The sequence below is a fragment of the Grampus griseus genome (assembly GCF_964374135.1).
Source record: "Grampus griseus genome assembly, chromosome: 3".
Taxonomy (NCBI): Eukaryota; Metazoa; Chordata; class Mammalia; order Artiodactyla; family Delphinidae; genus Grampus; species Grampus griseus.
In genome coordinates this window covers 154,541,476-154,558,090 of record NC_139019.1, presented here as the reverse complement: position 1 = coordinate 154,558,090, position 16,615 = coordinate 154,541,476, and the positions used below count along the sequence as shown (strand labels likewise).

Sequence of the window (16,615 nt, the reverse complement as noted above, 5' to 3'; positions counted from 1 at the left end):
AATATAACTCAACCCACATGTGTAATTTACATTTTCTAACAGCCACCTTAAAAAAAGTGACTAGAAAAGGTAAAATTAATTTTAATAATATTTTCCTTTACTCCAATACAGTATATTTCCAGAATATTCATTTTAAAATGTAACCAACATATAAAAATTATTAATGAGATATTTTACATTCTTTTTGTTTGGTACTGTCTTTGAAATCCAGTGTTTATTTATAATTATAGCCACATTCTGAGTACTTAATAGCCTCAGGTGGCTAGTGGCTATAATACTGGACAGCACATGGCTAGAATTCTCTGACCCTGGAATCTTCCAAAGGCTTCTTCTTTCCTTGGAAGAAGAATCCCATGATTACCAACCCCAACTTCCCACCCTTCCCTGGGACCTACCACTCCCCACCACACATACTACCCTCAAAGTCCCTCCTCTGCCCCTCCCAGCATGGGCTCTGTAAGAGGAGGCCTCAAGGGTCTCTCTGTGCTTTCAGCTCTTAGCCCGGAGTTTGGCACAGCAAACTCTCAGAAAATGTTTGCTGAGTGAATGTACACATCATACTCCACCACACTCTCAACACAACCTATCACTTCTGCAGTTTTTTACGTCATAACTCTAGGGACTTTCTCCACGGTCATCCCCCACATCCCAGACCCTTCCTCAGGCCACAGGAATTTGACTCTTGCCTTGGACTCCAGCCTGCAAACTCACCCTAGAAACTATGACTTCTAAACAATCCACATCTATTCTTTTCACAAGTGCTTTCCAATGTGTAGCTACAACGTCAAACTGCCAAGTCACACCACACAGTAAGACCGTCACTTTTAGTGACGTTTCAGGCCCAGCACCTGGCTGAAACTTTCCAATCGATGTGTCACCAACGGGCATAGGTGTGTCTTGAGTGATGGCTGCCAGGTGTTATTGGGATAAGCAGAAAAACACTTAAAAATTACATCAGCTAAAATTATGTTTCATTACTGCTAAGCACTCTCTTTCTAAACATCCGGAATTCAGTAAAATATAACTTATAAATATATATCGCTTGAAAACATAATTAAAATTCCCACCAAGCCCATGCAGATGCACTGGTCCCTGGCTGGCCCCAGAGCACTTCCGCTGTGCATGTCCCGATGTGGAGATGTGCTGTGGGGAGCACTGCCAACTCACCCACAGCTGCTATTCTGCACAAAGGAAAGCAAGCGAAGAATCAGCCCCACGCTCAAACCAGTGACCCCTTCCTGTGAGAAAGCAGTAATACAGCTAAGGTAAAACAAACCAATCTGTTTCTAGATTCCTTTTTTAAAACCAAAGAGTATGCCAAGAACAGGCATTTCATAATACAAATTACTAACACATAAAATAATGCTCAACTTCATGAAAATTAAAAACCCAAATGACAAGGAACAATTTTTAGTCTCTCTTCTGGCAATGAGGAAAAGAATGGCAATATCCAGTGCTGGAGGAAGAAGCAGAAACAGACCCTTCCTTACACTGTTGGTGGGGACGTCAATAGGTGCTTTCTTTTTAGGAGACTGATGTTTTTAAAAATTTGAGACGTCTATACTTTACCACCAGCAGCCCCTGAAATCCAACCTGGCCCTGAACTAACACAGCGCCACATGAACAAGGATGATTAGAGTAGTGCCACCGGCCAGTCTGATGAACTGCTGTGTGATTAGTAGACATGCCCATTCCAGCCACCTCCACCTGTCAGAAAATTGTCCTCTTGCACTGATTTTGTTGGAACAATGCACTTTACTGCCATCTGCTGGAAAACTGTGATAATAAAATGCAAACCAAGCTGTCAAAGGTGTGGCTTGTTGTCCTGGCAGGACTGGGAGAGGCAGCCCCGCCTCCCAACGCTTGCGGATGGGAAGGTGCTTAAAGAGGTCTCAGGGCGCCTGAGGGCTCCCCACATGCGCAGCCGCTCTCCCACCAGTCTCCACACACAACCAGAAGAAGCTTTCCACAAACGAACTGGACTTGTAGTTTGAAGATGGCAGAGTAAAGACAGTTCTGCCCCTTCAAATCTTGAAAACCACTCCAAACAAGAAACACACATCAAAATAAAAATGACACCTAAATTTGGGGGCTTGACCCAGAGTGCGGGGATGGCATCACTGGGGCAGCCAATAAGGGTGCACAAAATATCTGCAACCAAAAAAGGGCAAGAGCAGAGGAGTGGAAGGTTGAGGCCGTTGCTATTCCTGGTCAGTTCTCGGTATAGAACCCACTGACTGAAGAGGTGTCCCTGCACATTGTAACAAGCGTCCACTGCCTTGATTTCCCCACAGGTACCTATGACCCCTTACTCAGGTGACTGTACCTGGGAACAGCAGTCATTTGGAGAAGTGTTAGACACAAGTTCTAAGTGGATACTGAAAGTCAAAGACCCAAAGCAACATCATGCCTCCTCTAGCTGGTGGTGGGGGGTGAGTTGTGGAGGCCAGGTAATAAATGGAGACTGGTCCAGATCTCTTCCAGCTATATTATGACACAGGCCTAGGGCAAAACTGTGAAAGAATATTGCTGTTCACCTCACATGAGTGTGAATGGTTTCTGATCGTCTTTTCTAATCAGTATGGAAGAATGCATCTGCCCAGTCAAAGGCTACATGCCACACCTGAGGCCTTATTAATCTGCTCTAGCAACGACACCGTGTCCAGCACAAGCAGCTGCAATCAGGACTACTGATCAGCTAAGGCTCGATAGTCTACATTCTCTAGCATCCATCTAGTTTCTTCAAGGGCTGGACTAGTGAATTAAACTGAGCTATGAGGGACCACCATCCTCGCATTCTTTGGGTTTTAATGGCAGCATTAATCTCCTCCATTCTCCCCCACCTCCCAGAGTTCAATAATGTTTTTGATGTACTATCTTGAGGGGGGCAGTTTCAGGTTTCCACTTGGCCTTCCCCATCATAACTCTTACCTCACAGACCAGAGAACCAATGTAGGGGTCACTCTGCTAAGAGTACCAACTGCCAACTGTATCAGTTCCAATCACACACTTGAGGACTGGGGAGATGACTGTTGGGTGGGTCCATGGACCCTGTGGCCCATTGTGAGCCACCAGACTTAGACCCCTCAGGAATGAAGGTCTGGGTCACACTCAGGTAAGGCACAGAGACCTGCCAAGGTGATGGCTGAGGGTATGAATAATGGAGAATGGAGAGAATGAGTACCTGTTGTGGCTCCAAGGTCAACTGTAGTGAAAGGGGCTATAGTTGGTCCCTTCCCCTCAGGAAGGGAGGCCCACAGGGAGCCTGAGGGGGCTGGTCCTGACCTGTGTGGAGAAGCAGAGCTGAGGGGGGCAAGGGTGGATGGTGGTAGCCATGAAAATGCGTACCTGGCTCTCTGCTGTGGGACTGCAACTGACAGACACCCCACTGAGGTACCCTGACCCTCCCCTTTGCTTATGACAAGGCCACACACCCCACAGTGGCTCTTGGCTAATGACTGCATGGGGAAGGAGGTCCAGTCTTATGAGACACCAGATTCCTCGGACGGGCAGCTCCCAACCCTCCTTCGTGCCCTCTCTACTCCAAGGGGTCAGACTGGGCTGACCCCTGTCAGCTTCCCCACCTCCACTGACTCACTCCCTCTGTTCTTCCTCACAGGCCTTCTCCCCATGCATCTCTTGCATGTCTAATGCCATCGTGCTACACTAATGCCATCGTGCTACACTAATGCCTTCAATGAAAAACCCCACATGCTCTATGGGGAGGGAAGGCAGCAGAAAGGAATAAATGACTTGGCTGAGTAGAGTAAATTCCAACCTCAGTGAGTGGCCCACAGTGAAATAATGTGGACCACAACACCTGGGAAGGGCTTAGGAATTGAACGACAAGTACTGTGGAAGGCAGGATGGGGCAGGGAGCAGGACACTGAGGGATCTGGGGTGGGGGAAGGTTCACAGAAAGGTAAAGGTAGACCTCCCAGATCCACACAGAGGTGTTGGTTCCTCCTTTACTCCTACTGGCCTATTATCTAGAAAAACTGAAACCAAGTTTCCAGACTCAGGCCTCAAGCACAATACCAACAGATCTGCTGGTATGAGACACAGGAAGGGCATGGGTGAGGGGCCCAGCCTGAAGACAGGGTGCTGTAGCGAAGGTCTGCATTTTGCCACATGAGAACTTCAGCCCCACCCCACACAGCCTTTCATACCAGCAGCCAGACTGCTCTCCCTCAGTCAAGAGACCGGAGCCTTTTCTAGAGAAACTAAATGATGTCCAGAGAAAAGACCTGCAAACAGAGACACCTGTGGCTATGTGTTGCTCTAGAGAAAAACCCCTCATTCAACAATCCCAACCCATGCACTTCCACTTGGCCTTCTAATCCTTCAGTCTTAAATAGGACCAGTGACAAAAGGTCACCAGACGTTTGAGGAAAACCTCACACGTGACAGCGAGAGACCAAATGCACTAAAACAAACAAACAAAACAAAACAAAACAAAACAAAACCTCAGGGGAAAGGAAAACACTGCAGGCAGCAATAAGAAAACTTCAAAGGGACTTCCCTGGCAGACCAGTGGTTAAGACTCCCAATGCAGGGTGCAAGGGTTCGATCCCTGGTCGGGGAACTAAGATTCCGCATGCCACACAGTGTGCCTAAAAACAAACAAGAAAAACCCCGAAAACAAACTTCAAAGAAATTCTAGCCTTGTAGAGATGATAGTGTCTCCATGCAAGAAGAATAAAATGCTATTTACCACAGCCAAGACATGGAAGCAACTTAAGCGCTTATCAACAGACGACTGAATAAGAAGATGTGGTATGTGTGTGTGTATATGGAATTACTCAGCCATAAAAAAAGGAATGAAATACTGCCATTTGCAGCAACATAAATGGACCTAGAGAATATTATACTTAGTGAAATAAGTCAGAGAAAGACAAATACTATATGATATCACTTGGAAGCTAAAAACTGATACAAATTAATATATATGCAAAACAGAAACAGACTCACAGATATAGAAAACAAATTTGTGGTTAACAAAAGGGAGAGGGGGGGCTTCCCTGGTGGCGCAGTGGTTGAGAATCCGCTGGCCGATGCAGGGGACACGGGTTCGTGCCCCGGTCCAGGAAGATCCCACATGCCGCGGACCGGCTAGGCCCGTGAGCCATGGCCGCTGAGCCTGCGTGTCCGGAGCCTGTGCTCCGCAATGGGAGAGGCCACAACAGTGAGAGGCCTGCGTACCGCAAAAAAAAAAAACAAAAACAAAAACAAAAGGGAGAGGGAAGAGGGGTATGGGATTAACAGATACAAATTAACAGATACAAATTAGGGGTATGGGATTAATAGATACAAACTACCATATATAAAGTAGGTAAGCAACAGGGAAATACTGTATAGCACAGGGAATTACACCCATTATCTGGTAATATGGAATGTAATCTGAAAAAATACTGAATCACTATGCTGTACACCTGAAACTAACACAATATTGTAAATTAGCCATACTCCAATAAAAAAAAAAGAACAAAATGCTATAAAAAGGAACTTTTAAAAATAAAAAAGAGCTCCAACTAACTCGTACTTCAGAGAAAGACAGAATAAAGAACACAGTAAAGAAGGCATTCTGAAAGAAATAATAAAAAATTTTCCAGAACTCTATGGCATGTTCTTCCAGACTGAAGTGCCCACCACAATTAACGAAAAAAATTTCCATATCAAGGCATATCATCCTAACATTTCAGAATACAAGAAATAAAGAAACTTTAAAAAATGTTTCCAGAGATAAAACAAAACCCAAAACAGGGCACTTGCAAAGGATCAGTAATAAGAATGGCATTAGAAAGTTCAAAAGCCATACAACACTACACAACAGGGTACTGTATTTACACCTTAGAGGGGAACTGATTTGTAACTAAGAATTTTCTATCCAACTGAATTATTAATCATGTGAGAGGGCAGAATAAAGAGTTTCAGCTATCTGAGGCCTCAAAAATTTTACTTCCCATGCATCACTTCTGGGGAAGCTATTGGAGGATGTGTCCCACCAAAACAAAGGAGAGATAGGGATCAGGAAGTGGGCTCCAACTCCAGAGAGAGGTGAAGGAAATCCCCAGGAAAACGCTGGAGCGAGGTCCAGGATAAGGTCTCTGCATCAGGTATGGGGGCAGCCAGTCCAGATGTGAGCAGGGCTGAGGCGCCAGGAGACAATCAAGGTGATGGAACAGCTAAGACATTTGGATACAGTGAGAGAAGACTTAGATACCCTAAGGTTTAATTAGCAATAAGGATGTGGAAAACTGCTCCCTCCTTAAAACAAACAACAAAGACCAAAACTCTAACAAATAAAAGACAAGTGTTGTTAACTCTAGGGACAAAAAGTTGAAAGTTGAAATCATGGTGTAAATATAGGCTTAGCTGTGAAAAGCGTTTATAGGGTCATGATGACGTAAAACACACTATGGACACTGATCCAAACCAATTACATTGTAACTATACTGGGAGGACAGGGGGACAGGAAAGGTGGCAGGTGAGGGGCACGATTGGTGAAAAAGAGCTAAGTCAGTACCTTATGTCCCAAACTGAAGAAAGATCAACAAATAGAGATCTCATCATATTATTTCAAGATATGGAGATAAACACCAAAATAACAGCTAAAAGAACTGAAAGAATTTGTTCTGGGGAGAGAGAAATAAGAGGGAGGAGGTGGGGGCTCTTTTTTAGTAAGTATTTGTAAAACTATTTGATCCTTGATAAAAATACAAAATTCAGCAAGTTGCAGAACAATATATGTACAAGATGATCCTGTTTCTGAAAAATATAAGTTAAAAAGGACGTTAGTATAGACAGATATGTTGGTATTAGCATCAGTAAGAAAATGTGTCAGTGTAAAGTTAGGAAGGAAACACACCCAACTGCCATCACTGGCCTCCTCCAGGTGACAGTGGTGGGCTGGGGACTTCCATTCAATTTTTTGAATTATACAAGGTAAAAATTGGTGGGATTACAGATGTTTTATTTTTCAAGTAATTAAATTTTATGTTTAGAACGAAACCATCTTAGTAAGCAAAACCGAATGTGTGTATTTATGCCTATTGTATAGTATACAGAAAAAAGGACAGGAAAAGTTCACAGAAAACCGTTAACAGGCTTAAAGGGATAACTGTGGTTCATCACCTCTTGGGACCTGGAGGGGTGGTGGGTGTGCAAACAGGTGCCTTCTCTACCTTTCCCACAATGACCACGTGGTACTTTCACAGCAGACACAAAGTCTGGCAGACCCACAAATGTGTGAACAGGAGGGCATAAGACAAGGGGAGGGAGACCCAGTGGGGAGGTAAATGGGATGGAGAGGTGGTTGGCAGAATCATGCTGGGCAAACCAAAACTTTCTTGGACCTTCTGGTCCACAGGTATGGGCCTAAACCGCAGGGACGGAACATCACCTAACACAGGCACGTGCATGCTGCAGCTCTTACAAGACCCCCTAAAATGGGAGGATATTGCTGCCCCATGTATATCTGGGCCCAAGAGGGGAGATACAAGCAAGACAAACTGTTTCCTTTTACAAAATTAATAAGGCCTAACATAATGAAGCCTAATAATCTGGGAACTTATTCTCAGTTAAGACTTTAATATAAAATGTATTTAAGAGAAATTAGGAGTGCCTTAATTTATATAAAGGTCTGTAAATATTTTTGAAGAGAAATAGAATGTTATGCTGGGAAATCTTTATTTTTAATTAAAAAGACCAATGTTACTATTTTTAAAGCAAGTTTGTCAACAGTATTTATATAATTTAAACTGAACACTTGGCGGCAGCAAAGGCTGTATTTTAAATGACTGAAGACTGGTCAGGACTCTTTGTGCCAGGCGCCCAACAGGCACTGGGAGGGCCAGGACTGGCCTCAGGCTACAGACCTCACTCAGGCCTCAGGCCTCATGCTCACAAGGGGCAAGAGTTTGGCCCTCTCTGGATTGGTGGGCTCTGCTACTGTGTTAGGTCTCTGATCAGTGGCTGTGATGGAAACAGTCTTTCCTGGCACCCAACAGATCCAAAAGAATTACTACTACTACACCATCAAAAATCTCTCTATTCTTTTTTGTATGAAAAGGCTTCATTGTTTTTGTCTCACTATCTTCTTCCCCCCCCAGATTTCAGTTCAGAGAAAATACAACTTCTTGCTGTTGAAACATAATATTGAAAGACAGTCTGTCAACAAAATTAGTATAGTAATAATTTAAGGAATGCTAAGAATGTTTTCAATAAAACTATCTCTGCCTCTAGTCTCACTCAACATTATAGTTGCTAAAAAAACAAACAAAAAACCAAACAAAAAAACACAACTCTATCATAATCTGCCCACACAGCAGTACAAGTGAAGAAAATAACAAAAACTCATAAAACCAGCTTAGAGAATATCTCTCTGTTTTTTAAATATGTACCCCCTGACAGGCAACACCATCATTCAAATTCCAGCCTTGGCCTATTCAAAAGATCTGCCTGGAACCTTTCCGAAAGCTCCCACCAGTATGGCTGGGATGCTGGAGTGGTAGAATTTTACGATGTAAGCAATGAACACTTGGGCCATAATTCACATAAGACTTCTCAAGCAACTGTATCATATACTACTTGGCCTCTAACTTTCCCCCACCCCAAATCCAAATTCCTTGCTCACTAAAAATAGGATTTCAAATATGGAAAAACTATTAACACCAGGTAAATCTGGGTAAAGAGTAAAGTTCTTTGTCCTATTCTTGCAATTTTTCTCTAAGTTTTAAGTTACTTTCAAATAAAAACTTAAAAAAAAAAGAAGTATTTTTCTGCAGTACTAGTCTGAACAGCTGGCTCATGCCTGCATCCAGGGTGGCTCACATGGGCCCAGGCAAACCAGGCATTCCACAAATGTCTTCTAATCTCAACTATATTTGGAAGAGTAACATGATCCCATAGTTTATTTGGATTTTCGACATTGACAAATTTTTAAAAAATATTATGTTCTTTTGTAACTGGAGATTATGACAACGAAATGATTGTGATTAAAAAACAAAACTAAACAATATGGTATCACTACTTACTCTATGAATTATACCAGCTGAATGTAGATGTTTAATACCACAGAGCATCTGGTAAAGAAGGTAGGACATTCTTTCATGGTCCAACTCCATATGAATAACCTGACATAAGTTAGCATCCATTAATTCCATAACCAAATACCTGGGGAAATAAATGATCAGCTATGTACACATGAAAATTATCCAAAATTCCTTTATGGTTATTAAACTAGAATTTTTATGAAATAGTAATAACTTACCACCTAGTCACTGCACTGACTAAAGTAAAAAGATAACTTGTTTTCCCTAAACATTTATAAGGTATCTTGAAAAGAAGCAAATGTATGATGAAAGTTTGTAAAAGTTTTCAAAAAATGAAAACAACTAACAACAAAATGCCTTTCAAGTTAAATACAAAACAATTTTTATATCATAGTAAATAGAATCTCAAACATTCAAATTCTCCTATATTTAAACATTTTTGCTATTGGATCATTCTTACCAATATAGAAACCATGCTGTTATTGCTCTCATCTTAAGAAAACTTTGACCTTACTTCCCCCACCAGCTACCATCCTATATTTTTGCTCCCTATGCAAGCAAAACTCCCCAAAGAGGTGTCTATACTTATCATCTCCAATTTTTTCTCCCATTTTTCCTTAATCCCACTTTAATCAGGCTTTTGCCCCCACCACTTTGCTGAAACTGTCCTCAAGACTCCATGTCGGCCTTCCATGTTGCTAAATCCAGTGGCCAGTCCTACAATCCTGGCTGACTGTGCCCTTTTCCTATCCCCAGCTTCTTACTGTTGAAGTGCCAGCACTCGGTCCTTGGTCTTCTTTTCTCTAACTGTACTTACAATCTTGGTGATCTCTGGTCTCTGGTCTCAAGACTTTAAATACCATCTATAGACTGACAACTACCAAATTAATACCTTCAACCCAGACCCCCTTGCTGAACTCCAGGCTCATTTATCTAACTGCCTATTTCACAGTTCCACTTGGGTGTCCAACAGACATCTTGAACTAAAACTGAGTTCCTTCTACCCTGCCTCGCAATCTGTTCTGACTGTAGCCTTCCACATCTCAGTTGAGAGCACTTTTATCCTTCTGGTGCTCAGGCCAAAACTCCAAGTGTTGCTCTCAGCTCCTCTTTCTCTCATACCACACATCCTCTCTAGGAGCAAACACTGGGGTTCTACCTTCAAAACAGTGTCAGCATCCTATCTCTTGCCTTTACCATCACTATCACCCCTCTGGTCTAAATGCAGCCATCATAATCTCACCTGAATTGCTGCAATAGCCTCCTGACTGGTCTTCTGTGTCCTACTTCTAACAGTGGGTTCTCGACCCAGAAACCAAAGTTATTCTTTTAAAACATAAGTCAGATAAGCTTACTCTTCCTGCTGAAAGTCTTACTGACTTGTAAAGGAAAATCCTTACAGTGGCCTAGAGGCCCAGCAGTGTCTGGCCCTGTCACTTCTTTGAACCCACCTCTTCAACTTTCCTCTGCTTCTTCTGATCCAGCCACACTGGCTCTTGCTGTTCTTATAACACACCAGGCACACTCCCTCTTCTGCTCCTTTACACTGCCTGTTCCTTCTATCTTGATACTACCTTCCCCCAAATATCTGTAGGACTAACCTCCTCACTTCCTTGAAGGCTTTCTTCACATGTCACCAATCCAGTGAGGTCCTTCCCTAACTACTCTACTTAAAGTTGCAACCTGACTCCTAACGCCCAGCACTTCTGAACCCCCTTACCCAGCTCCATTTCTTCTACAACATTTGCCACACATCCTAATGAATGACATCATTTCCTTATTTGTTATGTTGACTGTCTATCTTCCCTGGCTTTCCTGCAAGCTCTAGGAAGAAATATGACCACCTGCGATTCTTAAAAAATGAAAGGGATTTTTGCTGTTTTGGTCACTAAAGTATGCCAAGTTCAAGAGACTGTCTAGCACACAGTTGGCAATCAAATATTTGTTTGGTTTTTTTTTTGGCCTCACCGTGTGGCTTGCGGGCTGAAAGCATGGCGTCCTAACCACCACACTGCCAGGGAATTCCTGGCAATCAAATATTTGTTGAATGAATGAATGAATACATGAATAAATTTAGGATAAAGTTGTGTATTATATCTCAATAATAAATTAATATCTCATTTCATCATTACTAAGATAATTCTATTTCACATTTTGGAAGTTTAATGACTTACCCATTTCAAATAATAATTATAAACACCTAAACCCTACAATCTTGGGGACTAGAGAAAAACATGTTATATTTTATATTTCAGTAAAGGAAATCAGCAGCATTAATGGCACTGTCTGCTCTGAAGAATTATTTTCAGTCATCCTTTATCTGTTGTAGAAATGATAACCATCTAGGCACAAATAGTTGAATACTATTATTCATTTTCCTTAATATTTCTCTTCCACAGAGAAAAGTGGCTAGGATATCATTTAAAAATGTGTTCTCACCTATATTTCCTAAGTAAAAAAAGGAGTTACTTTCTTTTCTAAATTTTCACTCTTTGATGAGCAGTGTATTACTGAATAAAAATTATACTTACACATCTTGAAATTCTTCTAGAGTTTTCTGTGGTGTAAACACATTTAACAAACTAATTATCTGAAAAGAGAAAATTATATCTCAGCATGTCAAATGACTCTACTTGATTATAAAAATTAAGTTTAACATTAAAGTGTGTTAAAACTAGAAAAAAAATCACAGCAGAGCTTTGTATTTATTATTATTGTTATTGCTTTTACCAAAACATTCTATTACACAGCATTTGAAAAAAGCTAAATGATTAGGATTCTCAACTTGGAAATAATATGCACTTTTAATCAAATCACTTTTATGTGTCCCCAGTAACTTATTACTATAGAATTTTAACACATAATGTCTTTCTAGCTCTGAACATAAAAAAGTAGCAATTACAAGTAGAAAAACACTAAATAAAGCAATATGTTAACTCTGAAAACTTAAATACAATATCCAAATTTCTAAAAAGTTTTGAAATGTAAAGGCTAAGCTTATATTTTTGGTATGATAAAGATGGAATGCCTCATAGCATTACCTATTAACATTACCTTTATGTAAGGAGGATTCAAGAACGGACCCCACCACAGGCCTTGGTCCTGGCACCCCAATGGTTAAACAATGAATTCTGCTGCTTGAGCATCAAACACACGTCCTCAATCATTTCAAATGACTGAGGGAAAGATGAATTATTCAGTATATAGGATTGGAGTGGCTGGCTAGCCAAGGGGGAAAAAACTAGATTCATACTTCAATCTTTACACCAAGATAAACTCAAAATGGAACAAAAATTTAAATCTAAAACATGAAACCATGAAACATTAAAATATGAATAAACATTTATACAATTCTGGTGTAGAAAAGCCTTTTCTAAGCATGACAGGAAACCTAGGAGATTTGATTATGTTAAACACAACAACAAAAATCAGTATGACAAAAACAACCTAAATTAGGTCAGATGGAAAAGTGAGGGTTGACAGCTTTAATATACAAAGATCTTCTATAAATGCATAAGAAAGAAACCAACAGTCCTAGAGAAAAATGGACAAAGGCCATGAAAAACAAACTCTCAAGAAATAAAAATAAATGGCTAATAGAGATATGGAAAGAAAATCAACCTCACAAATAAAAATAAGGTATCATTTGTCATCTATCATTTTGGTAAGGTAAAACAAATCAACAGTATGTAGCTCTGGGGTATTTTGAAATAAAAGACATACTCAGATACTCAATAAAAGTGTAAAATTGACAGTCTTCCTTGAGGTTAATTCCTCAAGGAATTAACCTTCCTTGAGGTTAATGTCAGTATATATTATTAAAACCAAAAGTGTGCATAGTCTTTGACCCAGCTATCTTGGCCAAGGAATTCACCTGGACAAGTGTGCAAAGATGCAATGTATAAGGATGTTCACTGCAGCACTGCTTATAATAGCAAAAAACTGGAAACAATCTAAATATCTGATAATAGGTGATTGGTTAAATGAATAACTGTGCATCTGTACTATGTAGCCATTTAAAAAATGGTTTATATCTATGTTCATTAATGTATATGAGATCTAGCAACATTCCACTAGGGAAAAAGCAGGATGTGTAATAACATAACTGAGCTTATTTATGTATGTGTGTATATATATGCATAAGAATGCTCACCAAAATGTTAATGATAGTGGGTGGTGGGATTCAAGGCTTTTTCTTTCTTGTTTATACTGTTTGAATTAAAAATAATAATAAACATTTTTTTTGTAACCTGAAAAAAAAACTTTTTTACTTTTTGTTTTAAACCTGTAAAATAAAGCATGCATTGGAGAATTTAAAAACAAACTCAAACCACAGACTCAAAAGATTGAACCTATCTTAGTTTTGTGTTTAATGTCCCTACACCAGAAAAATCCAGCATAAATGTTACAACAAAAGGAGCCATATAGAGTTGAGTGTACTTTTAAATACTTATCCCCCCCACCCCGTAACAAAAAGAGGTCACATGGGAGGGGATCTCCAAAGCCCCTGCCAGACTTAACATTTTATAATTTTATAACATGGCAAGGTTATCAAAATCATGTTCAAAATAATGCTCAGGCATCAGTAGTAGAACATAAAATGGGCCTGAGTACCTCATTTTCTAGAGATATACTGTTTTTCCTTAAAATTTACAATGCTTTGATTTCTGTAGAGATGCCAAGTACAACTATCTTGAATATAACATCATCTAATAACATTTATTTAAATAAATGTGAATATGTAAAAGCTACTTATAGAACAACGTTTTTCTAAAAAGTATTTGGATATTTCTCAATTTGCCAGGTCAATACTGTTGCCATTTTATACACAGGGAAACAGTGAAAACCAAATGGTTACAAGGTTAATTGACATTCCCATCTGTGTTGAGTGACCTAAATTCCTATGGACAATGATGCCTCTTGCTGACTTCAATATCTCCAATGTTGATTGAAAATTCTGTCAATAAAATATAACCATTTAAATAGTATTTTTATCACTAGTTTACCCTAGGTCTAAACTCATTGTATCTCCAAAGACCCAGATGATTATGGCAGCATTGACAACATTAAAGTATTAGAGGAAATATAGACATAACTTACATTTTTATGATTGACACATTTTAAGAGGACAAGTTCACGATAAGCTCTCTTTGCATGAGTCTGATTCTGAAAAGGACGGCTTAGTTTCTTGACTGCAACATTTATCCCAAGAACTGTATCAAAAGCAGCACTATAATTAAGAAATATAATAGGCAACCCATTAGGATGATTTTGGAATATACAGCAATGCAGAATGTACATTCAATGTATTATCTTTTTAAATGAATAACAAATAAGGAAAAATCTGCTTGCTTCCACTCTGGTACTTCTGCACATTAAGAGCAAGGTGAGTTGGCTAAGCGTGCAGGACGAACGGACTCCTCTGCAGAGGCGTCACCATGGCAGCTGAAGCTAGGATGGGATTCAGCAATCTTTGCACATGGACGTCTCATTATATTAGTTGAGATTATTATGTTCAGAACCAAGTAATTTAATACAGAGCATGTAAGACTGCCCAGAAAACAAAATCTTCAGTTTAAATATGCCAATAAGTTGAAAAAAAGTCACTGGTATCACAGAATGAAATATAAGTATATTTTGGAGTATCACAGTGGAGAAAATGGTTTGAACTCATGAGACGGATATAATAAATCTAGATTTTGATTGATTGTGTTTTTCCCAGATGTAAGAATCTAAAAGGAAAACAGAAGCCAAAATCTCAGTTCATGGTAAATCCCCAAGATACAAAATCCCTAACATAAGCAATTGCTATACATAAAATTCTGCTAGAAATACCTCCTCATACTACTATGGTTAAGAAATAAAATCTTCTAGGATCTTTGTTTCCAGAATCTCAAGTTCCCAGCTGAAATTTATGATTAATTTTCCTCCAGAAAATAGACAGGAAAAATTGAGTACCTTCTGTACTAGTTTCAAGCTAGCACTAACAGTATGATTGCTGTCACTGTTACCTTTTGGCTCCTCATCAGGGGTTAAAAGCTGCTAAAGACCATCAGAGAACCTAAGCACCATTTAAAATACTGTTTCTATTTATTTATTCTATTCAGTTTATAACACTGTTTACACTTATTCACTTCTATTAATTTTTTTTTGCCAAAAAACCCAAACTTAATTCAATTTTAACTTTTTAAAATTAAAGGCTGTCTGCTGTAGCATTTGGTTAAGAATTATTAGAAGCTTCCTGTTACTTTGGAATTACTTTTTCTTTAATTCACATTATGTGTTCATGTATACACAGATGTAAAATCACATGCCCAGGGACTTCCCTGGTGGTCCAGTGGTAAAGAATCCGCCTTCCAATTCAGGGGACTTGGGTTCAATCCCTGGTTGGGGAACTAAGATCCCACATGCTGTGGGGCAACTAAGCCCGTGTGCCACAACTACTGAGCTCACATGCCGCAAACTGCAGAGTCCATGTGCTCTGGAGCCTATGGGCCACAAGTAGAGAGAAGCCCGCATGCCACAAGGAAAGATCCCACACGCCTCAATGAAGACCCTGCGTGCCACAACTAGGGCCTGACGCAGCCAAAAAAAATAATAAAGAAAATTAATTAATTAATTAAAATCACATGCCCATATGCAAATGTAATATTCATATGGATTATAAAATGTCAAAAATAAATCTATTTGTGAAACAAATCATTAATACATGCACATGTGATTTGTACATATATATATATATATATATATATATATATATATATATATATATATATATATATATATATATATATCTCAGTCTTGAGAATTTAAAAACAGACACACCTTTTTTGGTCTCAAAAGTTTTTGTCCAATGAGCCAAATGGACCAATTCTGAATATCTGAGCAGACTCATGCTTCCCCATTCCTAGTTCCAACTCCAGGAGGAGCTACCTTCAGTTATTCCTGGCTTTACTTCTTTTAGTAATATCTCAACTCCAAAGAATATACTTTTATCACTATTTCCTCATTTATCAACTTCAGAAATTAGCTATTTACTCCCCATTACGAACACTGAGGATTTAGTCACTTCATTGAAACCCCCAACTCCTCCTAGTTTTTTGTTCTCATGTTATTGTTATTATTATTATTATTTGTTGTTGTTGTTGGTACGCGGGCCTATCACTGCTGTGGCCTCTCCCGTTGCGGAGCACAGGCTCCGGACGCGCACGCTCAGCGGCCATGGCTCACGGGCCCAGCCGCTCCGCGGCATGTGGGATCTTCCCAGACCAGGGCATGAACCCGTGTCCCCTGCATTGGCAGGCGGACTCTCAACCACTGCGCCACTAGGGAAGACCTCTCATGTTATTTTTAACTTTTCCTTTGGTCACCCTTGTAACTTTAAATAACATGCCTAAACTTGCTGCATCAACTTTCAAAGGAACCTCTTGCTCCCCACTATGTAAAATGAGAATATTACACTTCATCTCCTTTTTCCTCCAGCTCTCTAATCTCTTTTCCTCCAATTTCTGTCTTAAATGGTCAAGTTTAATAACACATCTTTCAATCCCTATAATTAAATC

At 39.8% G+C, this 16,615-nt stretch overlaps 1 protein-coding gene across 5 annotated transcripts in view; it reads right to left on the bottom strand.

Moving 5' to 3' along the window:
• The window catches only part of MAPK9 (mitogen-activated protein kinase 9), a 58,437-nt gene that overhangs the window by 13,247 nt on the left and 28,575 nt on the right, over positions 1-16,615 (bottom strand). For 4 of the 5 annotated variants that reach the window (XM_082649831.1, XM_082649829.1, XM_082649832.1 and 1 more), the window contains 3 exons: positions 14,154-14,283; positions 11,585-11,643; positions 9,036-9,174 (listed from right to left, as the gene is read on the bottom strand). In XM_082649831.1, coding sequence (XP_082505957.1) covers positions 9,036-9,174; positions 11,585-11,643; positions 14,154-14,283 — 328 coding nt within the window. Of the gene's footprint in view, positions 1-9,035; positions 9,175-11,584; positions 11,644-13,206; positions 13,263-14,153; positions 14,284-16,615 lie in introns of those variants that run through there. The other variant, XM_082649833.1, reaches the window with a different exon arrangement.